We start from the raw sequence: 27309 nt of genomic DNA, 5'->3' as shown, positions 1-27309 counted from the left end.
CACAGACCTGGCACATGAGTTATCTCCTCTGTTCGAGTTTTGGAGCTGTTCAGACTCGAGCAGCTCCTCAGACCCTCCTTCCCTTCGGCCTCTGACTGCGAGGGGCTCTCGGCCGAAAGAAAGCGTTCACTGCACTTGAACGGGACTTATTCGAGCCATGGTCTCATTTTATTTCCTTCTTCCTCCTTGATCTCCTTTACTGTTGTTTTTTTCTTTAAAAGAAAAAATTGTTACTGAGAACTCGTATATGTCTTTCATCTTCAATCAGTTGATCACAGCTTAGTGATTTCTACCTCACGCACTCATCTTCGCTGCGTTCCGGGGCAACCCCCGCATTTTAGCACAACGAGCGCCCTCCCGCTGCCCACGGCGGCGCGGGCAGGCGCACCACACGGGCCTTTGCTTTGTTCCGGCCCCTGCAAGGGCCCCGCTGGGCGTTTGGCGGCGGCAGGCGCCGGCCGAGCCCCGTCCCGTCCCGGGGCCCGCAGGCTCCTGCCCGGGCCCGCAGGCTCCTGCCCCGGCCCGCCCGGCATGCCCCGCTCGGCGGAAGCCGGAAGCGCGGCGGCGGAAGCGGCGCTCAGCTGGCGGGGGGTGTCGCAGGTGAAGCTGGGAAGCGCGGAGCCATCTTGGTGCCCGCGCCGGGCAGGGACGGGACCCGCCGGGGCCGCGAACCGCCGGGGCCGCGCCGGGCTCGGGGGCGTCCAGCAGGGCCCGCCGGCCATGGCCTCATAGAGACACCGCGGGGCCACCGCGACCGGAGCGGCGACGGGCTGCCCCCACCCTGCCCGCCGGGACCAGCGGCGGGCGCTCCCCGCCGGCCGCCGCCCGCGCCCCCGTGAGGCCGGAGCCGCCGCCTGCCCGCCCGCGCCGCTGCCGGTGCCGGCGCCCGTGACGAGCAGCCGGGAGGTCGCGCCGCCCCTCCGCGGGCGCTCCGGCCCCAGCGGGCTGTTTTTAAGCCCCCGGAGCGGGAGGGAAGTTGTTCCCCCGCAGCCCCCGCCGGTGCCCCTGCCCTCCCTCCCCCGGTTCCTGCGCCGGGAGTGAGACAAGCACAAGCTCAGGGAGACCCGGCCCTGCGCACGGACACCGGCGGCCCCCCCCACCCCGCGGGAGCCCCGGAGGCGGAAGCCGGCCCCTTCCCTCGTCCTGCAGCTCCGGGAGCCTTCGGACCCTCCGTGTGCCCGGCACGCACCTGTCCCGCCTGGAGGCAGCTCTCATGGACTGACCAGCCCCCTCCGCCTCAAGTACATTCTGTGGACATAAGCATTTTTTAACTTTTTAAAGAACTTTTTTGTTTCCCCCCCATGGAATTTTTACCAGCTGTCTCTTAGTTATTTCCTGCTTCTCTCATCTCAGCCGGCGCTGACTTTGTTTTTTCCTGGTACTGTAGTATGGGGATCAAATCAAAACCGAGATTTTAAGTGTTGCAAGAGCCCTCAAGTCCATTCACCTGTTAAAAGTGAGCAGTGCTGTTCCTGTCTTTCTTCTTTTCCCCCACGTCGCCTGTCGGATGTGATGGAACTCATGTTCGCAGAGTGGGAGGACGGGGAGAGGTTTTCATTTGAAGACTCCGATCGCTTTGAGGAAGACTCTCTTTGTTCCTTCATCTCTGAGGCGGAGAGCCTTTGCCAGAACTGGAGAGGATGGAGGAAGCAATCGGCTGGACCCAATTCCCCCACGGTCAAAATGAAAGGTGAGGTCACCCGGTTTAATTGGGATGCTCTTTGGATTCGTGGAAGTTGTGGGGCATCGGGGGGTGGTAGGTGAGGAGATCTGCAGAAGGAAATTCAGAGTGGTAGAGAGAACTCCTGTGTATGATTCATTGTCGGGATAATTTTTGTGCAAAGATTGAAACTGTGAGTTCGCCGGGGTTCTTAAGGCAATGCTGTCTTTTAGGTGAGTTGTCACTGCGTGCACTCGTAGTATTGTGATGCTGCTCTTCGGAGTAGACTCTGTGGGATTGCCCTTGGAAATCTGAAAGCTGTTTTCTATAAACAAGCTGCAGACTTGGCTGGGAGTAACTGCATAGGTTCCCACAGGCTTTGATTGAAGTCCACTAAGGTTTCATAGAGGTTTTTGTTACTTCCATCAAGCTACTCATGTAAAGCCATGTAAGCCATCATTGTACAGAGCAGTCCATTTTCCTTGTCTGATTCTTGGCATTTCCTCTTTTCTAGTAAATTAGCTCTTTCTTTTGCAATAGTGGAGCAAGAGGGCCTTACCACTGCCACAAAGAAGTCGGCAAACAGCAGTGTGCCTGCTTCAAGAGTTGTTTTATTTCCTTTCTGCTGATAGTAATTTATGTTTAATTGCAGACAGCAAAATAGGCAACATTAGCAAATGAATTTTATTTTTAATTAGCATATAGCTCTTAGCTCTTTGCGTTATTTTTTTTTCTTTTTAACAAAACTTGATTTCTCTATTATTCTACTGCATCATGACCCTGGAATTCAGGTGATTTTTGCACTGAGCCAGACACACAGTTAACTGAAATTACACAAACTTTTTCTACTTTTCTTTTTATCTCCTGTTTCTTCAGGCCAGTGTCAGTACTTTTCCTGATCTTTAACCATCACCTGCCTCATTGATATCTTCCTATCTGGAACTGTAAAACTTTATTCTCTTCTGAATATTGCCCTTACATGAACAGGAAATATAATTTATATTGAATTGAATTGGAATCTGGCCATGTTGTGCTATGGACAAATGTTCAGTTTTCGCTGGTTTAGTACCATAAAAGTACACTTTGCATTAACCATAGGCTTTCCAGAGCAGATTAAGTTTTAAATTCTACTGCTGTAAAGAAGGGGAACTGTGTTGGCATTTGTAAAATCTGTGAGTCCTGAGATGCAGAAGCAAGCACTGTGCATGGGGCAAAGCATATACATATATATTTATTTCATGTTTTGCATTAAGTCTTGTTGAACATGTTATCTTGCTAGAAAGGAGCTGAATTTTTAAAAACATACTGGTGTGGAAATAAAGACATCTTTAGTTTGGCATATTGGTTTGCATGGCTCTGCAAGTCAGACTGGTGTTTGCAAAGGTGATTTTTTTTTTTTTTCAACTTCTAGATGCTTTTAGCCAACTTTTCTCCACTGGTTCAGTGTATGAATGAGTGCTCTTCTGGGTCTTGACCTAGTTCCTTGAGCTCTCTTGACCGAATTCAATCAAGCAGCAGTCGCTATCTCTGCTGACACCCACTTGTTGCTTTAAAAGATACTTTAGTAGATGGTGCATGTTTGCAATCTTCAGGCTCTTTTCTGACATGTAAGACACAATAGCTAGCATTGCTGTGATAATTGTAATTATTTACGTGATATTGAGATGTTGCTTTTCTGCAGACATGCATAGGCAAAGCTTTTGTTGCTTGTACTTGGTTCATATATTTCAGATCCATATATTTCAGCAATATATGTATTGCCTCCTTTATTAGACACCTAATTCCTTTGTATGAGAATCTTATTTTAACAGGAGGGACATTTTGAGAGGATACTGTTGCCTCCTTTAAGGCCCTTACTGGCAATTGCCAGGCTCTGGTCAGAGTTATTTTTAGAAGAACGTGAATGTGGATTTGTGGCCTAAATAATTATTTATTCACGCTGTGAAGTCACATATGATACTACCAGTGTGGAACACTTGCAGGTGCTTTACTGTACACAGTTGTGTTGTCAGAAAGTCTGGTCTGACGTGAGATCTGTCATTGTCTGGAATCTCCTTGGATATCAGAACTCCTGTACCAGTTTTGTAGTTTTTAGTACCTCTTCTTGACTCTGTTTTTGAGTCAGAAAACACAGAACTTGCTGGGTCCTGAGGTTGTTGCTTGTAGTGAGTCATTTCAAATGTGATAATTCAAAATTGAGCTGTGTGTTTTAATTTCCACAGTTTGCCATTTTACTGTTGCCTATGAAAACAAAAAGTGAGGTTGGACACTAGGTTAGTCTGTTAAATGCTAAGAGGAAACAAGAGGAACTATATTCTGTTACCCTTTTCCTCCAGTTTGGAGCTTAGCCTGTATTTTGGTGTGGAATTAGTCAGACAAGTTATGTAATAGAAAGGATTTCTAGCTTTTTCAATTGTTTTCAGTTTGTCCTTCTAAGTGTCTAGTTCTTCTTTAATTGGTTCAAAGAGAATCCCCCTAAGACTGATGGAGGAGCTGTTGGCTGTCTCTTAAACAAACTAACTACCTGCACAGAGGTAGTTATGGCTTTCTTACTTTTTGCAAGTTTTTATTTTCTTCTTGGGTATCTTTAATATTACTGTCATGCTTATTGGAAATTTCCTAATAAGGCCTGGGTTGCAAATATACACAGTATTCACTACAGAGCGTTGCCAAAAAGGTGAGTTATTCACTTTTCTGTGAATCACCCCATTGGTTTGCTAGAAGATGATGGAAGGGGGAGAGAAATGCTTGAGTTTCTCTAATATGATCCTTGGAGCTGATTTCTTTATAAAATCAGGTATCTTGAGTAGTTATATCAGAAAAATAGAATTGTAATTGGTTGATTTTTCTCACATTTAATTTCTGCTATGGTAAAGTCCTCTTACACTCTTCCTATACTGCACTCTTGAAAGGAATTTTCTCCTTATGTGTAGAATTGCCAGTGTGGAGAAGGAATGCATTGTGTCCACTTCATGGATGCCCTTAGATTTCAAAACTACTCTTAATCTCCACTGATTCACCTGCACTGAAATCCTGGAGGAAACCTGTCAGTTTTGGGAGTACTGGGAGTCCTGTGATGATCTGGAATGGTTTTTTTCACAAATGCCTTGTTCTCTTGTTTGCCTTGATTGCTTGCTTTACCCCTTGTGTTTTTAGTTTTGAGTGGTGTAATGCTTCTGACTGATATTTGGCCAGTCATTTCCTGTATACATCATTGATTGCACACACACACAGAGCATTCTGCTCTGAAGTTGAGGTGAATGGATGTTTGAAGGTACAGCGTCCTTGCAGTGTGTTCAGAACTATCTGGTTCTTCTCTTGTGGAGATACAAACTATCTGCAACTCCAACTCTTTTTCTTAGATATCAAATTACATTCCACCAATTTGTTACCCTCTACTAACAAATGCACCCACCTGCCTTTTCTGCCCTTTTCTGGACAAGTCTGTTCTTTCCCAGGAGCCATTATGATCCTCTCATGCCTTTCTCACTTTAAAGCAGTTGTATTTTTCATTGGTAATTGAAGTAAGTGTAGTCTTTCTGCAAATGTTTAAACATCTAATGTTATCTTCACATAAATATTTTTGTGATAGAATTTGTAAGAATAAGAGTTCAAGTACACTCATTATCTCTTCAAACCCACTGTGCCTTTGTTTCTTCCTGAAAGCTTCAAAGCTCTTTCCCACCCTTAGTCCTTTGTTTCACAGTTTCTGAAGCATAAATATTTACCAAACATTTAGGAAGCTGGCATTAATACTTTAGGATTGTTAAATAGTGTCTTCACAGTATATTTACTCATTTTATATTTATTCATTCATGGTGGATTTGGTTGAAGTGTGCTGAAGAGTTGTGTTGAATCTGTATTCAGTAGGCAGCTAGTGAGAAAACTTGACTTTTTTCCTTTCCTTTCCTTTACTGTAAATTTGAATTATTGTGTGCTGTATTGCAGAACCCCCTCAGACTTGATTAAGAAATTATGCAGATAGTGCTCTCTTGGAAAATATTTTCATTATCCAGCTGCAGACAGTTTTTGTTCTTTCAAACGGTTAGGAGCACCCACATTGTGAAGTTTTGGGCACAGTGCCTCAAAACTACAAGCTGTATAGAGAAAATCATTGGCAGGGATTATACAGAGCTTGAGGTGAAGGTATGATCAGTTCAGAGAGCAGAGTCTGAGCAGTGCCTGTGCTGGTAAAATAACAGTGACTGATTTTCATTATTTATATAGGAAAAGAATAAATGGTATAGAGAGCACTCTTTCTTCCTGAGGATTGCTAAGAAATCTAGAAGTCAACCTCTGTTTTGCAGTCTTTGAAACAAACACACAAAGCCTCTCTTCTCTCCCTCCCCCAGCAGTACCTCTGAGGGGAGAGAAATCGACGTTGGTGATTTGAACAGTCCCTTACGCCAGTTACAAACCAGGAGCAAAGAGCATCTCCTCTTTCATTTTCTGTGTTCTAGGTAATATACAGTACTTTGTTCCAGAGGAAAAAAGGGAATGTACAGTTTCAAAAGATCTTTACATACTTTAATGAACTCTGGAGTAAATGTTTGTCTATTTAGAATATCAATAATTGATTTGGAAGCTTTTGTTTTTGTACAAGAAACTTAACAAGGAGTCAAAACCTGTTTATTCTTTGGTTCCTTAAGTTGAATAATGTCTTTAGAATTTCATTGCTCCTTTTAGACCTACAGCTTTTTGTATTACCTATTTAAGTGTAAGAGTGTAAAGCAGTTTTAAGACTAATATAAAATAATGTCATGGCTGGAAGTTATTTTTTTCAACTTTATTTTAATGCACTTTATGTGTATTAAGCACTTTTCTCCCTCTTCCTGGTTTGTAACAGCCTTCTGAACCCTCCAGAAGTAAAAGTCAAAGCACATAGGTGTCAACTAGCTAAAATATTACATTTAGAATTTTATTTTTTAAACATTAAATGGCAGTGTTGCATAATGTACAAAATACTTGAAATACTGATTCTAATTTCAAAATACAATATGACACATTTTTAAATGGCCTCCTCTGAAGCTGTGTAGTCTTGAGCAGTTAAGTGTAAGATTAGCAATCAGAAGTTTCTCATTCTTCTCACAGTTTGTGTGTTCTTTGATGCATCTTTTCTTCTTTATTTCTGGCAAGGCTGTGGGTAGTTGTGTAGCATTTTTAACAGAAAAGACTGGAAGTGATGTCTTTGACCACATTTCCCCATGTGCTTTAAACATTATGGGCAAGGCTTGTGGAAACTTTGCTCTTTTGATTATTTTTAGTTCATCTATATTTGCTTCCATACAGCTGGAAATGTACTGTCTTTGAAAAGAGTGAAACAAAGGAGCTCTGTCAGGTTGCTATATACCTATTAATTAAAATCTTCTGGAATTATGTGTTTTGAGAAAAGTGGTGCTTTGAAAAGTACTCAGTTTTAATAAAATATTTCTTCTACAATGAGTCATTATTTGTGTTTCAAGATTGCTGGAAGAAAAAAAAAAATAAAAATGAAGGTGTCAGTGTTTACCAGTATCAATTAGGCAAAAGCTGAACATATGTAAGCTGGGAAAAGCTTGAGTTGATTTTTTGTATTTACCTTAATCTCTGCTGGTGTGAGAGAAAAAATTGGAAATTAAAACATTGTCATTCCATAGAAGGAGAAAACCTGAAAAGATTGCAGGAGTGTCTTTGAACAAAATCTTAACATTCTTATTCAGCTGCTGGAAGCAAGGGGACCTGAGTATTTCTTGGTGTCTCAGTGACTGTTTAGCCTTTCTTTTGTCTTCTAGGCTTATCTTGTGACTGTGAGACATACAGTAAGGCTTTCACACTTCTTTCTCTTGTGGGATAAAAATTGGCTTGTAAGAGAAAGGGAAAGGATAAATTGATAAGATGGAGGGAGGAAGAAAAATATCTGTCCTCAGAAGAAATCCTGTCCTTTAGTGGGAGAAAAGCTGGATGCTGGAGGGGAGAATGTAGTTGACAGAAGGAAGAAGAGGGACCTCGGAGACCAAATACAGTACAAAACAACAAGTCCACATTTTTTTTACAAAAATATAACTAGGTAGCATGATAAAAGAAATATTACCCAGAATTTATCTGCCAGCAGTTAGTCTTTACAGGGAGGCATCCAGGGGTACTTTTTTCTCCCAAGTTAAGACATTTATGTGGTGGCTTATTGCAGCAGTGGGCAGGTGAACACCTGGGCCACTGAGTCTGGCTTCTTCCTCTGTTAAGAGAGATGAAAAATTTTAGCAGATGGTCATTGTTCTTTGCTACCCAGAAATACTGGTAAACATGAATAATTCATTGATGGAGACCTGAACATGAAAACACCAATCTTTTAAAATTCAGTTAGCATTGCTTGTACCCCAAACCTCCCCACAGATAAACTAGTGGAAAAAGTTAAGTGTGGCTTTTCTATTCATTAGACTTGAGATGTCTAAAGATGCTGCTTTGAGCATGTCTCCCCAGTCAAAAGGAAAGAAAAAGTGACTTAAAATAAAAGTACCAAGATACCATCTAGACTCTTTCTTAGAGCCATTCATTAAAATAATGCCTGTGTGCATTAGGACCATTCTTGATGGCATCTTGTCAGTGTGTGTGACAAAATGAGGTTCTTGGTTGAGTACAGAAAAGTTTCTGAACCTGTGAATATTGGGTATTGTATTGCCTTATGGAATCTGTCCATGTCTTGTTTCCGGTTTACTGTTCTCTGCATATGCTCCCATTTACCTTCATGTATCACCAGTTGTGATTCTTGAGACTGATTCTTCTTGTGACTGATTTTTATTTTCTTTTTAATATCCCTGTACTGGAATTCTTAGGTGGTAAAATCACATCTCTCTCATCCTTTGGATAGTGCACCAACATGAAGTCTTGTTAATCCATGCTCAAGGCTAATTGAATAACCTAATAATGGCTTGAATGCCCAAGTTCCATGTTTTTAGGAAATGATTGCTAATGTAAAAGTACCTGGTCAGGGTTTGACATTGAAGCTTCATGGTAGTGTGTAATGAATAGGTGTACAAATGAAATTACCATTTTTCTGAGAAGCGAATACATTTGTGAAGCCTGTAGGGCATCTTTTAGCAATTCTCCTGAGCTCTTTACAGTTCCTATTGCATATTGCTTGTAGTTTCATTTCTTACCTCATATTTAGGTCAGTGAATGCTGAGATGGGAGGAAGAAAGAAATGTAACTGGTAAATTTGTTTACCAGAGGTCTGGGTGAAAATACTTGTAACTTGGGCTTCTTATGCATGTCTTGCAGAGAAGGTTGTATTTGTCCTAAAATCTCTCCAAGTTTCATTGACTGCTTGCTTGCATTTACAGCAGTAGTGCATGGGGACATTTTCAAAAGATGACTGATTTTGCTTCAGTCTTGTGATGGAAAGATCTTGGGAGGTATTATTCATTTGCCTTGCCAAATTCATGCACTGGACTGCAGTCAATCAGTGCCTCACAGTTTTCAGGGGTGCTTTAGGTATTTTTGTGCACTGAAAATATGGGACATGCTTGTAACTAACCCTTCCTCTGCACACATTCTGTAGATGCCTTCCTGCTTCATATGTGCCTTTGTACCCAGTTTTGTTTGGCCCATTTTGTTCTCCCTGCAGGTGATGGGAGGAAATGGAAGGGAGTTTATTTCTTGTTAGAAGAGAGTCTCTCCAGCTCTTGGTTATTAACATATGATCACATGAATGCTTTACCTTGAGTGGGAGCAAATGCAGTTGCTAGGGGCTGAGAGCTCAAGGCAGGCTTGCTGGGTGCTGCCAGCTTTGGAAGCTCATGTCCAACAGGCTGGGACTGCTCTGCTGTGCCTTGGGACTGGGGGGGACAGCCTGAAGCTGAAGGACATTGCCTACTGAGCTCTGTTACCTTGCATGGAGCCTGAGGTTAGATTTGGGGAGATTTTTATCAAACCAAAGGAAAGAAAAAGGAGTCAGGTAAGATTTTTTTCAAAAGAATTGAGATATCTAAGTTCTTGTATTTATGAAATAGATATTTAAACCTCTGTTGATTTCCAGTTGGTGATATTGAGAGTTGATGCCTTCTTCTAGTTCCTGACAGTTGTTTAAATTTTTTTTTACTCTAGAGGTGAGAATGCTTTTCCTTTATTCTTTTCAGACGATAACTTTCCTTTCAGCCCCCCAAAAATTGGCCTCCTGACATGCTGATACATTCAGTAAATGCACCTCTTCAGTGTTTGCCAGTGCATTTGTTTGGAGGCCAAGTGATACTGTTCTGGCATTTATTTAGACACTTGAAAAAAGCTGGTTAGGAGTTAATTTTGCATGTTATACTTAAGGATGGTTACTAAGGATGGTGCTGTAGAGACCAGCACAATAAATAGTGGAGGTTGCATGATGTTTTGTGTGACTTCCTTTTGTGTCTGAAAACATATCAATACTTCTTGATAGAGATTGATTCTCAGCTGTGCTGAAGTCAGACTTTGATTTATATTTGTGTTCCATCATCTACAATCAGAAAAATATTTGGTCTGTGTTGGTCTTTGTAGCTTTTTTTTGGTCATAGGCCACTGGAGAAAATTTTGAATCCTGAGCTTTTGAAATACCTTGTGTGGGGCAGGAGTGGGAGTAAGTGGTAACACTGAGTCTTGCTTTCAGGAGGCAGGAGCTGTTTGCTGCCTGTGCTCTGAATGCACAATCCTGGTTGCACAGAATTCTTTCTGCATGGGGTGAGAGAGCAAGGAGTAACAGTGCAGGGGAAATGACTTGCCTGAAGCTAATCTGCCTCATCAGCTGTAGACTTATTTTGAATGCAAGCTGCCCAATTTGTCATGAAACCTTGGCCAGCACTGGCATGAATGCAGTGTTTTGTAGCACTGTCTGTCTTGCTTTACAAAAATCTGCTGTTTATTTTAGGATTTCTAGCAGCTGTCAGTTGCTTGCCCAGACTGCTCTTTTTATGAAATGAATAAATTTTTTTAGGGAAGGAAATGGAAAGGTTTGAAATAAGAATTTTCTTGTCTGAATTTTCAGAGATGATTGTCAAGTTGGGAATGCTGCATTACCTGCCTAATACTGGTATCAGGGTTTTGGGATCTCAGTCATGTTAGAGTAGGTGAGAGTTGAAAAAAGGCCATAGAATATTCCAATCTCATGAACATAGCCTTGTGCAGTTTTTCAGTTATTGCATAGGATTAGCGATAAAATTAGATGGAAAAAACACCTTTCTGATCTAGATTTGAGTTGTGTGTTAAGAGGTCCTTACATTTTCTCAGAGCAGATGTTTTCTGTGGGTGCATTGTACACCTTTGCAACAAAATCTTGAAATATTAGTCAGAACATAGGTGAGTTGAATCTTAGGACTTCAAGTTAGTGTTGGAGAAATGTGCTGATGTTTCTGTCCTGAAGTCATGGAAAGGAATAATGGATTTTTTCCCTTTCCCTCATCAAACATATTCTTTGTTACCAAATGTAACTTGTAGCTTTCTACATTTTCCTTGAACTATAGTTCTGAAGGTGTTAATAAAATGGTCTTCTTTGTAGAGATCTGGTTTCTAATATAGTAAGAATGTTGTAGTTATGATGCTTTAAGGACATAACGAAGAGAGCTTTTGTAAAAGAAGAAGGGGAATCTGTTCTTCAGCCAGCTGACCTTCAGAGTGCAAAAAGTTTTCAGACATGCACCTCTTTAAATTCTTAGTGTGTTAGAAATCTTAATGTTAGATTAAACAGACATCATGCATCTTCTTAGTTCTCTGGTAAGTTATTGCTTACCACTGTAAAACCTAACCAGCTTTCTTTTTTCTAGGGCTTTTTTTGACTCATGAAGTCAAGTGAAGGTGTTACCAGGAGTTGGCATGACCCTGGAATGCTTAAAGACATAACTTTAAAAGTAATGATCTAAAGATAAAATAGTTTTAAATCAGTCTAACATTAAAACAGCAGGAATTGTGCTGAGTGTGGCATTCTTCCTCTGTTAGGTGCTCAGGTTCATTAGCAAAAGCTGTTTTGAGGTGCAGTCTCTCTGATCAGTGTTAACACTGTGGTAATGTCATTTCTCCACAGGTGAGCAAAGTTTAGTCAGTTGGTTTTCAGTTGTGGGGTTTTTAAACTCTGTATACATACAGAGAGTGAATGTAGAAAACCATAGTGGAGTGGGTTTGTCAGAAATGTGCAGAAGGGAGCTGCAAGCCTTAGCAGATTTAGAACTACTGACGCTTGAAAAGATTCCCCACCCACACAGCCCTCTAAATCTGCAATCATTTGTGTTCTGCAAATCTGCAGGGCTTGTGTGCTAATAAAATACAAGTATTGTTTTTCTGATATTTTAATGTATATTAAGGCCTGCCTTATAGAAGGAAGTAATTATAGCTTCCTAAACTATCTTAATCTTGGAGGCAGAAGTCATGAGTCCAGGAGATGTATATGCTGTCAGCCAAGTAATATACTTCTCTCATTTTGAAGGGAAATCCAAATCCAGCAACCAAAGATAATTTGAGCCATTCAATATTTTGACTTACATATAGGAGCTGTTTGTGATGTAGTGTTAAGCAGTTTTCAAAAATTGAATTCAGATGAAATTTGATTCTGCTATGACTTTTGCTGCAGGTAGCAGAGACTTTGTGGGTGAATTGGACACCCTCCTGTGATAAAACAGCCCTTTTTGCATTGGGTTAAAAAAACTGCCATTCTTAAAATGTTGTGGTGTCTGTAATGGCATTTGTGTAGTGCTGCAGTTTGTCAGTTAAGTGTGAAGTTTCCTACTCTGGACTGTAATCTGCCCATCTGGGATCTGTTTTTTTTAATGGTTTGTGGCTATGAATCTCATCAGTGTTACCCATTAAATGCTAATGAAAAAATTATGTTGCTTATTCATCTTTTCAACTGTTTTATACATAAAAATGTCATTGTGTGGCTTAGGGCTGATGTAGGCCTCGCCCAAATTATTTTTGCTTTCAGCATGGTCTTACATCTCTGCATTTGCAACTCATTGACATAATTTTCAATGTCATTTTACTGCTGCAAAATGTTTATGTGATCAGACAGAGTTGCATAACTCTTGCTGAGGAAATAAGAGATATAAGAAGGTCTTGTAAACACAGATCCCATTAGGGTTTTAGTGCTGTTAGTAAGCTTATGGGGGTAGTAGCAATGGAGAAGGAGAAAGATAAAAGCAAATAAGAGGAGCAGATTTATCTGTAAATTTTAGAAAAGCCCGAATTTTTAATTGAGAGTTCTGCACTATTTACAGGCAGTAAGAAGGCTAATATGCATATTTAATGAGTGAATTGCATAGACAGAAAAATAAAACCAAATAATCCTGCTAGTTTCTTGTTTGGTTTCTTTTTGTGAACAAATTAGTGTACCTGTAATTCAAAGTGTCTCTTGCTTTGTTCTCCAGAGTGTTTTGCTCATTTGTTGATCACTTAGTTCTCTCTATGAATATGTTTTTTGATTTTTAAAAAATGTGTGTATATAAATACTTTCATTCTTCCATGATGAGAATATCATCCTGCCATACAAGCCTCTTGGATAAAACCATATTTTTAGAGTTATTCCTGTGGCTAATTGCCTGAAATACTTGAGGGTTGCATTACAGTGTTCTGTCCTTGCTGCTTTTGCTAGATCATTTGATTAGTTGTGCTTGCTTGCCATGAGTATGTGGATATTTTAAAAGTACAGAAACATTAAGAGAAAACAAAACCAAGGGAGCCCTCAGGTCAGAATGTGCCCTCTAGTCTGTGTGCTGAGCAAGGTTGATTAACAGTAAATCAGCAGTAGGATGTGTAGCATCCTATCTCCATCACTTGATCCCTGTTCTTGTCTAACCCTCTTGATCTGTCACAGTGTGTGAAAAACTCACACAGATGAATTCCACCAAAGACTGTTGTTCTCCATTTGTTGTTGCAGCTGGCTTTGTGAGTGCTGAGGTGTTTTGCAGGGAATTTGTTTGGGGTGTGTATTATCTGAGAAACAAGTAGCTGAAACTTTATTATAGCTTGGTACACCCAGTATTTAGTGTCAAGAAGTTGCTTTTTTTCTTAAGATTTATGCTGCACAAATAGTCGGGGAATCAGGAGCCTGTATCTTTGCATTAGCTTCCTTAACCTGTGAAAGAAAAGCTTCTACTTTTTAGCAATACTGTGGTTTGCTTGGTTTTTCTTACAAAGGAGCGTTGTGGGTTTTTTCCCTTTGTACAAAATGGCGTGGAATTATTAATCTGAAGCAGGGGAATTGAAATCAGCTAATTGAAGACAGCTGGGAGTCAGTATTTGAATATTGCCTTGTGTCTTGTGGTTTTCAGTTGCTTCATTCTGCTTGTAGTCAAGCTAGACTATGACTGGGTGCAGCTGCAGCTCCCTGTGTCCATTCAGCTGCCAGGCTCTGGTGCAGGAGGGTCTTGGTTCAGCTTCAGGGTCCTCACCCTTGGCTTGCCTGTTGGTTTTGTTCCCTTGTGTTGTGTTTGGGACACGAAAGCGGTACCTCTTCTTGGTGCCTGCTCAGTCCTTGTGCCTGCTAGGCTGCTGTAAGAGCCCAGCATCTCCAGCTGAGCTGAAGCAGTCTGTGATGAGTGTGTTCTCTTTGAACACCACTGAGACCAGCTGTGGGGTTTGAAGAGATCATATGCAGCTGAGAGATTGATGATCTTTTGAAGAGAAATTAATCCCTAGTTCTAAGTATCTGAATACTGGCCTGAAAGAGGCCATCTTGAGTCAGGTTTTCTTCATTGTCTACAGTGCTTCTTTGGGTGGTCTACTCTCAGCATATGTGTAGCTGATCTGTCTTTTGCTCTATGGTATAGCTTCAGAGCTGCTCCAGCAGTTCATCTGTGAGCCTTTGCAATGGAAGTTTCTCATGGTGTTCAATTTAGTTCCACTCTTCTATTCCAAATCCTCTCTCCCCTTACTTGGACCCATTTTGGTATGGGTGTTTAAAGGTAAGCAGTTCAGTTGTTTTCAGTGCTTGTTACTTCTATGTTTCCTCTCTTTCTTTCAAATTTTTAAGTTTATGTTTGTTATTTCAGTTGTGGTTTTATGTTAAGTATTTAGTTTTCTTCTGGAGCTAGGTGGTTGTGGTTCAGTACTTCCTGTGTTCCAAGTCTGACAGGCACAGAGTAGCTGAAAAATCTCTTTCACTTAGGTGGAGAACTTTTCCTCTATCTCTTTGAAAACACTGTTTGTGACTGGACCATGAACCTTAATTTAACTCACTAAGCCTGATTTACTCCCAGGATTGTAATCCTAAGACTGTTCAAGGATGCTCTTAATATTCCATCATCTCTATATATGATATACTAGTGCATTGTAAATGGGCTGTGTTTTTTATTAACGTTGCCTGAAATTTGGGGAACCGTGTAGTAAGTATTCACTACTCCTCTCACATGTCTGTGCTTGAAAGCCACAGAGCAGCAAGCAGACATGTGAAGCAGAACTGTGTCTCGTGACCCTTACTGCTTATGTGGGCTGCAAGGATGTTGGTTCAACCCTTCTGATGTTCCCTTTTTGTTGACTTTGTAGGGCTGGAACTTAGCAAGGCAAAAAGTTAGTGTGATAGAAAGCCAACAATGGTGATGTGTCTGTGACCCATTTATCAGTCCTGCTCTTAATGAACACCTCTGAGTAGGGAACTAAAATTCATGTGCCTTTTGGATGGAGCTTTGCATGAGAAATACCTTTAAAGCAAGAGAAAGTATCTTATTTTCAGACTTTTGCAAAATGCTTCTGGTACATACTATGTAGCTTATCTGCAGTTCAGAGATGGATTTTGTCTGTTCTTAATAGACATGTTGCTTTTTGTAAGATGTCGATTGTATGGTAAATGGCCTAAATGCCTTGGATATAATTTATTTGCAATAAACAAGTACATCTTTAATTAAAAGGCTTGTGTTTCATTTTGCAATGTTCACCTTGGGAAACTGTTTTTAAAATACATTCACAGCATTCACCCTCAAGTATTACAGAGTTAAAGACAAAGGTGATGTTTTCTGATATTTCTTGCCAGGTCTGAGCCCTGAAGGACTGTATTTCTCTGGCATCTACTTCTTAAAGACATCAACTCAGAATAAATTTCTAGAAAGAGAAAAAAGAGCAAGAGAATAAACTAAAACCAACAGCAGAATTTTAGATGGAAATGTACAGAAAACAGTAAGAAAACAAATTTTTTTAAAGAGTTGGTTTATGTATGTTATGATTAAATGCAATGCTTCCTCTGCTTGCCTGTTTGAGAATTCTCAGCACATTTTGATTTTAAGTGGTATCAGAGAGACAGTGTATCACTGGCTTAAGCCAAGGGGCATTTTACTGACAGGCAGTTAAACTAAACAAGCAGAAATCCTGTATGTGCATTCTACAGCAACCGTTTTATGTTTCTACATGGGAAAACCTGTAAAAAGCAATGTGTTATTTACTATTTTTAAAATGAGATTTGTAAAACAGATTTTGTAACACCCTCCCCATACCTCCTTTACCAGTAAAGATTGAACTCTGCATATTTCCTCTTAATTTTACTGTTCTTCTCACTAGCTTTTGATATCACGGGTGATTCACTTAATTTTCTTCATCTTCTTGTTCTGTGTATAGTTACGTTACTCTTTGTTACATTTAGGAGTGAAGCCAGGGAGAAAGGTGAGGCAAAAGGTCAGATAGGGACCAGGGATTGCTGTAACATCAAAGCTGTAGACTCATCTCTTAAAAGAGAATGTAGCCTAAAATGCCATTTTTCTAAAGATAGGGAAAGCAATGTGTCCTGTCTTTGTACTGTGTCTCATCTCTTGCTGTGAGTTTTGTTCTCTTGCATTGTATTCATTCACTTGTATGTATATTTTACTTTTAGAATGTGTATCAAATGAAAGTGACTCGATGGAAATAACCTGATAACAGATACATTCAGTGTTTAGCCCAGTTGTTTTTTCTTTGTTGTGTTTTAATAGCTCTTCTGTATTCTCATGGTCCCTGTTCTGCTGATTATTCCAGCTGTTTCTTCTCTGTTTTTCGGTTACTGTGCTGAAGGAATACTGCTGCATCATTTTGAACTTGATCTGTTTCTTTGAGTAATTGTTGGCTGCACCTTATTACAGCCTACTCTCTAATAGGAAAGGTTAAGCAACTGCTACACATTCATCTCTGTGTGGTAAGTCCTGCTGGCACAGAAGCTGTTCTGCTGGTGAAATTGCAGGTTTGTGTGCACAGCTTGTGTTGGCTGTTTTGGGGTCAGGTGTTTGTTGTTGTTGTTGTTCCAGCAGGAATAATTACATCTATGCAAGGTTTCAGCTTTTACAAAATGGCTATAAAAATCAAACCTGTAATTCATGCAAAACAGTAGCAAAAAGGGCAGGATAGTCCTCGTGAAAGCTGCATGTTGTGTGATGGTAAATAATGAGGTGTGATTTATTCAGAATGGTTCAGATATGCTTGATCTTGCATTTTAGTTAGGAGATCTAGATTAGATGACTTCTCAAAATCCCTTCCACACCTGGGTTTTCTTGGTCATTAGCCTGTGAGAATTGTTTCAGATTGCTTATGCTTTACTTGTGACTCTACTCTTCCAAGATTTTAAATGTGATTTTTCTTCTGGTTGGGTCATGTCTGCTTCCAAGAGCAAATAGTGATTCATGCCAATTTTGCTCCACAATTTAAAATTATCTTCTCCCTTGGATAGTTTTGTCTCAAGAATTTAACTTCACTGCTGTTTAATTTTTTTAATATTAAATTTGCAATCTTCCTTCCTATACTTATTTTTGCTTTATGAGCAGAAGCTGTGGTGCTTTCTCCTTTACTTTTCTAGCAGACTTCCTTTTTTCTTCTTTGCTAAAAATATTTATTATAGAACCTGAGAGTACCTTTTGTCTGTTTTATTGATAATACCTCTTGATACAAGTAGGTATGAATCTACCTACAAGTAGGTATAAATCCACCAACCCAAGATTTGTGTATCCAGAAATAAACTTCTTGAATAGATCTCTCTTTGTTTGGGACTCAGATGAGAGTATTTGAAGTCTAGTTTTAGCACCAAAGTAGGACTGTCCAGCTGACTTTACAGGAGTAGAAAGGGAAAAGACCCTCTCAGACTGCTCTGAGCCATATTGCAGGTAGGGTTGTCTCACCTTGGCTACATGGGTGACTACAACCTTGAAACTTAGGGCAGTTTAATGTCTTCATTTTGGCATTTACACATGTGCCAGGGTAGCTAGTGTGAATTCACACACCCTTGGAGTATGATTGACAAATTTTCTACTTTTCAGTTAATTTCTACTATTTTTTCAATCTCTCTTTTTCCTTGTTGAAAATTCTGAACTTTAGAACTGTGCATGATCTTATAAGTAAGATGGTTGGTTTTTTCCCCTGCAGGTTTTACTGCTTTCACCTTATTCCCAAGATGTTTCAGCTGTGTGCTCTGAGTTATGCCACATAATTGGCCACCTGTCTTCTGCTCATTACTACTGGCACAGTACAGCTGATGAATCAGTTAATGAATGGGTTCAGTGCAAAGTCAGCCTTACCTTACCTTACTTTGTACAGTTATTAAAGTCAAGCTGACTGACTTGTGCTGGAGCAGATGAGGTCTCATGTTGTATTTCTAATCTAAACTTCATACCCAGCACCAGATCGTTATAGAAAGGAGTGGTAAAAAGGAATATCATCCAGGCTGAAGGCTTGCAGCTCTCAAAAGAATGTACAGGTGTTTCAGTCAATACTGACAGAATTTTCTGAGCCTTTTAGCTTGTGGAGTATTGTGTAATGAGATAACTGAGTAGAGTACCTCTGTAGAAGAAGTGCATTTTAAACCATGCAAAATACCTCTCCTTTCATTGCTCAGAGTAATCTCAAGTATGAAAGTGCCTCAATTTGGACTTTCTGCAGTATCTACTACTACTGTAGCAGCAGGAATGATATTAATTTGACTGTGTTGCACTAATTAGAAACAGTAAACTTTTTAGGGACTAATTAAAAGACTTCATTAAAGGCTTTACACCTGTTTTGGTTGTCAAAAGTGGAAATGAAATTACTTTTCTGCTAAAAGCTTGTTTATCTGCTAGCTGTAGAGAAAGGGGCACAGCTTTCTCCAATTTCTCTCCTTTTATAATCCACTTCTCTCACATTTGTTAAGGGGATTATAGCACTGTAAAATAGAGACTGGATCTATAACATAGAATAAAATTCGTTGGTGATGGAGAACCAACCCTGAAGGCAAAAGATTGACACTATCCGGGAGAAGGGAATAGTTACTAATGAATCTAATTTCACTGCAAAAAACAAATCCTAAATGTGGATGTTTGAAAACGGAGGGTTTTTTCCATCCTTATGTAATCCTTTTGCTTGTTGAGTCTGCTCAGTGCTGGGGGAGATGTTGGCTGCTCTGCTGTGTGCATGCACTTTCAAAGCCCTCTCCTCTCCTGTCTTTCCCAGCTGCTGGGACTGGAGGGTGTCTCTAGGCAGAGGGTGAGAAAATGCTTACTGACATCAGGGCTTAAATTTTCCTTGGATATGCTGGCTGGAGGCCGGTGTGGAGGGGAAGCTGAATGCCAGGTTAGTTTATGTCCTGGCTTCCAGTGGTGTTTTAGTGGCTGGTGAGGGAGGCAAAGAGACATAACATTGAATATCTGAATTAATTAGGGGTTTGGCATCAGGGTTTGGAAGATGGGGCAACCAAAGCTGCTGTAGTGATGGGTCAGAAGGTGATCTCAGTACAGCAGGGATGTATGTACTTGCAGATAGGACAAGTCTGGCATTTTGTATAAAGTGTAATTTGGATCAGAGCAAAGCAGAAACATGAGGGTTCTATAGCCAGATGATAGGAAATCTTCATCTGTGGGTAAAAACCATAAAAAGTGGAGTTAATTTGGTAGAAAGGTGATGGTTAAATATATTTATATAAAGCTCTTACTGCCTTAAGATCCTCATGAGCTTTGTGTAGTTAGCACTGCACTGACACGTGAATTCTCTAAGGTGCTTGAAGTATAAAGGCAGATATCATATGAAAGGTGGTGGTGAAGGAAATAAACCAACAAATACTAATTGAAATAAAAACCTTGTAAATAGGTGAATACTGAGTGTTGTCAAAAAAAGTCAACACTGAAGTTCTTGGATAACCATTCCATTGCTGCTTATGCATATATGTTGGACTAATTCTTTGTGTAGACTACTGAAATTCACGGGATGTCACTGCTACATTGTGACAGAAATGTGTGGGAAAAAACTCTGTTACCTTAAGTCTTTCTAAACAATGTCAGTTTTGGCAGGAGACAAACTGCTAGGCTGATGCAGCTCTTTTGGCCAAGGACTGTTTTTTTGGGATTTGTGCCCTGAGTGGTTGAAAACAAACATAGAGTTGAGAGACAACTCTTCAAAACTCTTCAAAAGATTTCTGTGCTGACTTTACTATCTGTCAAAAATGGTCTTTAACGTGAGATAAAAGAGAAGGTGGAAGAGGTGAGATGAAAGAGAAGCTGGAAGAGCTTTGACCTCTTTAGCCTCTCACAAGTTTTGTTCTCTGAATGGCTAATTGTGTTTTGTTTCTTGTCTTTCTAGATGGGCTGGTGATCCCATTGGTGGAACTCTCTGCAAAACAGGTTGCATTTCACATTCCATTTGAGGTGGTGGAGAAAGTTTATCCTCCAGTGCCTGAACAACTGCAGCTTCGAATCGCCTTCTGGAGTTTCCCAGAAAATGAGGAGGATATCAGGTAATAAATACTATTTACTTTTCACTGATGCTTAAGAAAAGATTTTGTTCACTTGAGGAAAATCATTGTCCTTTTGATGTCCTGTATATTTGGTGCTTCTGTGGCTCTAGTGTGCCTTTTGTAATACATGGATAGATTACTGTGGGATATGCTGTGATATGAGGTTTTATTCTGGGGTGAGTTGCCTTGCATATGTGCCAGGAAAACCACGTAGATGTCTAGGTTCTGTGTGTAAAGGACAAAAAAATAAATGCTTCCTTTAATTTGGCTAACAGTAGGCTAGGCTAGCTTGTGGAGTTTTGTCCTTATGTTAGTCTTATGAAATCATCTTTCCAATCTGAACCTGTTGCTGGAGTCAGAGCTTTAACTGGGTTCAGAAATTGTCAAAGAGGGCTTGCTCAGTGTGCTGTGCAATCCTTTTATTTGTGTAAATAGGAGAACCAGAATTTGCTGAATACATCAGTGATCAGAATTGATATAGTCAGATGACTATATTTCTTATGCTTCCGCATTGACTACGTGACTATATAGTCAAAGATTTTCTGCCTTTAGATCTATTTCTAAGCTTTGCTGAAGCTTTTGTATTATAGGAGGTCTACCCATGTAACTGTGCATTCAGAATTCTGTTGCAAAGTAGTGATACTACACTCTTTTAGAAAGAATCTTGCTGAAAATTCTTGGATATGTTTGTCTGAGGTTCAGGTATCAGTTGGGGGACGTAGTGTCAGAAGTACTGATGTAAGATCACCTGCTAGGGAATAGAGCAAGCCAGCTGGTTGTACATGCTCATTATTCTGATGAACGCAAATATAAAAAACCTCGCAAGAGCATGCAGATAATTAGTCTAGAAGGAGTTTTTACTGTGGCATGCTAACATTAGACCTTGAACTATACTATACTATATGAAGGCTTAATTTTAGACTATGAATGAATTTGTATTTCAGAGGCTTAGGTGGAAATTCCTAAAACTGCTGGTGGCTATACACAAACCCAGTTAGGAAGAGACTAATGATTTTTGTGGTTGAATTGTAATGTTGAAATGGCAGGAGAGACCTAGACTTTTTATTCAAGATAGCAAGGGTTTTTCAAAAGCCAGAGGAAAAAGTCAGCAAAGAGGATAATACTGTGAAGTTTCTCAAAAGCAGATGGTCCTGACAGGTTCTGTTTGTGTCTTGCAGGTTGTACTCGTGCTTGGCGAATGGCAGTGCCGATGAGTTCCAGCGAGGGGAGCAGCTCTTCCGGGTCAGGGCTGTCAAGGACCCTCTCCAGATAGGTAAGGACAGTGCAGCTCCACGTCTCCAGATACTTCAGAGTCCCAAAATCATGTCTGCAGTGGGACAGCAGTGCAATGACCGTGTCTCAAAACAAGCTTTTCTGGCATCTTAGCTGAAACTCCCTGCCAAATGTATTCTTTGTAATGTGTTGAGCTAAATGCTGTTTTATTTTGGCCTCCACCAGCTCAGCTGTGAAATGGACTGAAAGGTCAGAAATGTTCTGATCCTTAATCGTTTTCCAAAAAACTGTATAGGATACTTTTTTCTCCATAATACTTAAATTCTTCATTGCTAAAGAGAACTTGACTTTCTAGTTGTCTGATCAAATGACCAATGCCTAAAGTACCTGTATGGCAGAGAGGAAGTTTGCTAGGTTTATTCTTGTAACAAAAGAGTTTTATTAATTGTACAGTTACTCATGTAGTATTTTGGCAGATGGAAATCCTTCTTGTTGGACAGTAGCTTTTGTAGCTTCTCCTACTGTCTTGTTCTTTTCATGTATTTTGGCTATAGATGCTAATTTTATCTATACAAGAATTGGATTCTGTTTTTTTCATTAAATCCTTTGAAGCAAAGAAGAATATTGAGATAGCTTTTTCAGTGGCAGCTGTTTGACCAGAAGGCATTATGTGAAATAAAGGTACTGCTAGTATGTCAAGGTGGACTGTGTCAATCCCATGCAGATTTTTTTCCTGCAAGTGTGAGCTTCAGAATCAGAATATTATTTGGCATGTGGGAACCAAGCCTGTTCTAATAAGAAAAATGATAATATAAAAAACAGTATAATGTTAAGAAGGAAGTTTAGGAAATTTCTTATATTTTCATGTGATGAGGGATAGAAGCTTCTGTGGGCCTGTTTAGTTATTAGAACCAGGAATACTTAACTCTCAGTGATGAGGGAAATGAATAAATTTAGGTAAAGAGCCCTCAGAAAGAGAATAAAAGTGACATGTGCTATAAAGGTTTGGGGATACTGAAAAGGGAAAGAGATGGCATTTGAGATAGGCAAAGTGCAAGAGACTGCTGAACTGTTACCTGAATACAGGGTAAAGCTTCTGAAAGGGTATTGCCTAGGCCAGTGTCTACTGTAATAGCAATAGGAGAAATTCTTGGAATGGAAGTGAAGAGATTCCTTGTACTTAAGTCAGATTGAGTTAAAACTACCTTGCTTAGTGTCAGTGGGACCAGACAGTAATTTTGGAATGTCAGCATTGAATTTGGAAAATTTGCTAAATAGGATTGAACTGACTTTTGAGGTCATTAATAATCTTCCAATGTCATGACTGAAATGCTGAGAGAGGCCTCTAAAGAACCTGCTAAACTTCAAGAAGCCAAATGTTTGAGGCAGAGAAAATGAGTTAAAAAGCAGCTTGCTGAAATTCAGCGATTCCTGGGACTTTTGCTGTGGAAAAGAGTAAAATATTTGATAGACAGTAAAAGACTGTGGTCAGCACTTGTTTCAGTAATACATTAAAAAGGTGAGGAGGTGTAAAGCAATGTACGTGAACAAGGCTGGGAATATCAATGCAAAACCTGTGTTTGGGGGAGCAGAAGAGTAGGGAGAAAGAGGAGATGGGGAATGATACAGGGGGCAGAACTTCTCAAGTACACATAGAAGCAACTGTGATTGCTGACAAAGGATTATGTGTGTGGAAGGGAAGGAAGAAACTTTGTTTAAATAGTAAGGTTGCCTTATCCTTAGGAGAGGAACTGTATCTAATAGTTTTTTTTTCTCCATAGACAGCAGCCCAGAAGCTGGGCAGCAGAGATGGGGGTGGATATATTTTCAGTGGTCCACTGCAAAGGATTTTAAGTTGTGTAGTTGAAGTGTTGAGTTTCATGCACGGATAAATGGGAGAGGAAGCACAGGAAAAGAAGCAGCCCTTGAGGGGGGAATTGATTTGGAGAGCAGTGCATTGTCATACTGTGTTCAGTAGGAAAAATTTTGACTTGTGCTTTGTGCTCTTGTCCCATTTCCATTTGTAGTCTAAGATTTATTTTTTAACCATAAATAATCTTAGTCATTTTGTCTGCATGCATGTCCATATCTGATTTCTGAACAGTAGCACCTCTTCACTACTTTTCAAACCCCCAGTTTTTTTACAGCTTTCTACTGTATATACACATGGAATTGGCTTTTGTAGACCTTCTCCCTCCATTCTCTTTGTAGCAGTCATATACCCACATTGTTGCACTGAAGACATTATTGCTGTTCTTAAACAGGTGCGTTGTAGATTGAGAGACTTCTTTTTTATCATAGTCTTATTTTCTTTTTAACAACTGAGGAAGGCAGCAGCAGGTTTAGTTTGGATTCTAACTTGGCTTCTCCTTCAATAGTCTCTCCACTTTTTAGAGGTTCTGCTGTCTTGGTTTAAGACAAACAACTGCCCAAAAATGCCTTCCATGTAAAAGCTTTTGTTCAGCTCTTGTTTTCCCCCTTTTTTTCCCAAAAGTTCCTGAATTCTAAGCAGAGATGTCTGTTTTCTGTTACTGTTGTAGGGGCATCAGAACTGCTGCTACATCACAACAGTGATGAAGCAAGCCATGTTGCAATGACTTGATGTGGAACTTGGGGGCATGATTTAGTGGTGAATGTGGCAGTGCCAGGTTAATGCTTAGGTAGATGATCCTAGGGGTCTTTTCCAACCTCAAAGATTCTGTGATTCTTTTAATTTTTCCTGGTAAAAGAAACCATTAATTATAATCTAGATTGCTTTCCTCATATACTTTCCTGTGCCACCCCACAAACAATTGTTAAGTACAGCAAGATTGGTGTTGCAGAAGAATTAACTGGGCAGTACTGCTTGAATTAGCATTGTGTCAGACATGTTTGTCAAGCTACAGATTGATTTGTGATATGTCATGTTAAGCTCCTTAAATTTTGTCTCATTTTTAAAGTGTTGTTCCCTTGTTGCATTATTGTTTAACTGTCTTCGTATACAAAGAGGAATGTCATGGAAGGGGCTTGAGCTGGAATCCAGTCTTCTCTAACACCTTTTGTATATTTCTTTTGTTGCAGTGTAACAGAATTGCTACAGTTTGCTTATGTGAAAGTCAGAGCATTGCTCTGAGTTGCTTTTAGTATAACAGAAGGACTAGCTGAACTGTTTGGGTTGTATTAACTGAATGTGGAACATAAATTAGAACTGTATCTGGTAATAAGCAGTGCAGTAATTTTGTGTGAATGCCTTCCTTTGTTTTGGTTCTGTTCCAATTGCTAAAATGGCTGAAGAATTTGGGTGGCTTTATGTGTACTAATCAAAATAATCACTCCCATCAGGGAGAGGATTTGAATTGTGGTGAACCGGACAAATAGAAAGGTTAAGCAAGGTAAGAGCAAATTTGTATTGGTATGGGGATTATATTTTGAGGAGAATGATGCACATTATTTTAAATGGAATAAATTTAGTAGGTCATGTACACTCCTGAACGCCATTATTTTTATCATCTCATGATATCATAATAAAAACTTGTGGAAGTAGATTATCAATCCACACTACTGTCCTCATGATGGAAAAGCTATTATCTATTCCAAGCCGTATTTTTACACTTAAGGTAGACTGTTGGACTGAAGTTTGGTTATGACTTTGATGCCCTGGTGCTTTCTGTGCTTTGTGATAAAGGAATTCCAGATTAGCAGAAAGGTTCTGAGGCTGATACTCATTGCTGTAGAGGATTACTAACTGCTGATAGGCACCTTCAAGACAGGTAGAAGATCCATGCTGCTGCTGGCCTTTTCTGATTATACGTGTCCCTCCGGATGAGCAACATCTCCAGAGGAAGCTGCATTATGAGTGCAACTCATAAGCACTGTTCAGGAGTTTACATGAAGCTAAGCCTTCTTAAAGTCCTTTGTCATAATTTATTTGTTTATGGTCACTGATTCAAGTGTTATTCCTAAAATTTCTCTTTTCCATTGTTTTAGTCTAAGCAAGAGGTTTTGGGTTTTTTTTTCTGAGGTCATGATTTGTAAAAAATGGATATTAACAGAATTGCAAGGAGGTGCATAATTGATGACGAATGGGTAGTTTTTGGAGCCTGAAAGTGAAAGTAAGTGTTCAGGTTAAATACTGCCTTTTTTAGTTGACTGTGAAATTGTGAAAATTGACTGACTTGGAAATAATTCCGAACAAGTCACCCGGCCCGTTCTGCACTACTGCCAGAGTTAGCACAGAGGTTATGCCTAAAATGTGTATGTCTAGTCTAGCTTTGACCCTGTAAACAAAACCTGACCGTTTTCAGGGATGACTTTATCCGCTTCTGCTTTTCTCTATTCAGTAATAAGAGAAATTAATTCATGTGTTACAAGCTGGTATGTTGGTGTCTCTTATAACACATTATGCTTCTCTGCTAATGTTTAGGCACAGTTGGTTGGGAAGAAAGAAGTACTGGAAACTCTAGATGCATGTCCATCCTTACGTGGATGTTGGTGCCAGACATATTGTTTCAGTGTTTAAATAGCATACACCTGTATTTCTGTGCTGGCTGAACCTTTTCCCCAAATACCTGAAGAGTAACTTTGCCCTTGTGCATTTCCACAGGCTTCCATCTGAGTGCCACCGTGGTGCCCCCGCAGATGGTGCCCCCCAAGGGCGCGTACAACGTGGCGGTGATGTTTGACCGGTGCCGGATCACGTCGTGCAGCTGCACCTGCGGCGCCGGGGCCAAGTGGTGTGCGCACGTCGTGGCGCTCTGCCTCTTCCGCATCCACAATGTAGGCATCCAGCTCGTCCAGCACAGCTCTGCTTCCCCTCCTTCTCCCAGCGCTCCTCAGGGCAGTTCTGTGCAGCACACCCTCTCTTTAGGGAAATGGCTCTTGACTCTCCTTTGGGTTAGATTGGGCAGATGTCTGCTCGCAGTTGCGGTCTGCAGGCTGAATTGTGTGAGGCCCTAAACTGCAGACTGCCTTTGGTAATGTGCAGATTTCTAAGGGTAGATACCGAGTGCTTTTTGGCCCCTTCCTATTTCTCATTTAAATGCTAAAATCACTCATTATTTCTTCATCTCTGAAAAGAGTGGAAGGTCACGAATAGCTTCTTTTAATAAAGTCTTTGTAAGTACAGGATTTGAAAGCTCACTCTTTATGTTGTTTGATCAAAGTGCAGAAGGAAAGTAATTTTGAATACTGTTGGCCTTTATGTTCACCAGTTCATTTTAATGCTTACTGAGGTAACTGTCATTTTGACTTGAAGATTTCAAGCAGTCAAGTTTATGTTTTTATTTGACTGCTTTAATTCTATGTAGCCTTCCATAGAGCAAAAAGTAGGCATTTTATATCCTAACCAACTTCAGTTGAAAATGTGTAGAATCAACATGAAATACAACCAGTTGAGAGTTTGGTCTTGCATGCATTTGAATTTGGGAAGCTGAGAAGCACAAAGGATTAAGTTTTGATTATGGTAAGAACAGAAGATTTTCTGCTGTCACAGAACATTTTACAGCTAACATGCTTATGATCAACTCTAGATTCTTTAATAAGTTTTAATAACCTGCTGAAGCTTGTTAGTATTTCACAATGGACAAGTGTAATTGGCTTAAATTTATAGTCTTGTGAAATAATCAGAATATTGGTATACTTCCTGTATTTAAGACTGGACAGCTGGCAAAAAACCAGTTTCTGCTTTGAATTTTTAGTTTGAGTTTTAAAAGGTGGATATGGAGAATGAGGCTAAAAATGAAATTGTCATTTATATTATTTACACTCAAAGTTTGGACCCTGTGTAAGATAAACATCATTCTTT

The 27309-nt window shown here is 40.1% G+C and overlaps 1 protein-coding gene across 2 annotated transcripts in view; it reads left to right on the top strand.

The window, feature by feature from the left end:
• The first annotated feature begins 987 nt into the window (after positions 1-987).
• Positions 988-27309, top strand: part of ZSWIM8 (zinc finger SWIM-type containing 8) — a 53812-nt gene continuing 27490 nt past the window's right edge. For both annotated transcript variants that reach the window (XM_058028939.1, XM_058028938.1), the window contains exons 1-4: positions 988-1690; positions 20141-20294; positions 21473-21567; positions 26110-26282. In XM_058028939.1, the coding sequence (XP_057884922.1) occupies positions 1513-1690; positions 20141-20294; positions 21473-21567; positions 26110-26282 (600 nt within the window). In that variant the 5' untranslated portion in view covers positions 988-1512. The remainder of the gene's footprint in view (positions 1691-20140; positions 20295-21472; positions 21568-26109; positions 26283-27309) is intronic.

This window comes from Melospiza georgiana, chromosome 8, assembly GCF_028018845.1.
Source record: "Melospiza georgiana isolate bMelGeo1 chromosome 8, bMelGeo1.pri, whole genome shotgun sequence".
Lineage (NCBI taxonomy): Eukaryota > Metazoa > Chordata > Aves > Passeriformes > Passerellidae > Melospiza > Melospiza georgiana.
The sequence above is the reverse complement of the archived record's forward strand: the minus strand, read 5'-3'. Positions and strand labels throughout refer to the sequence as shown.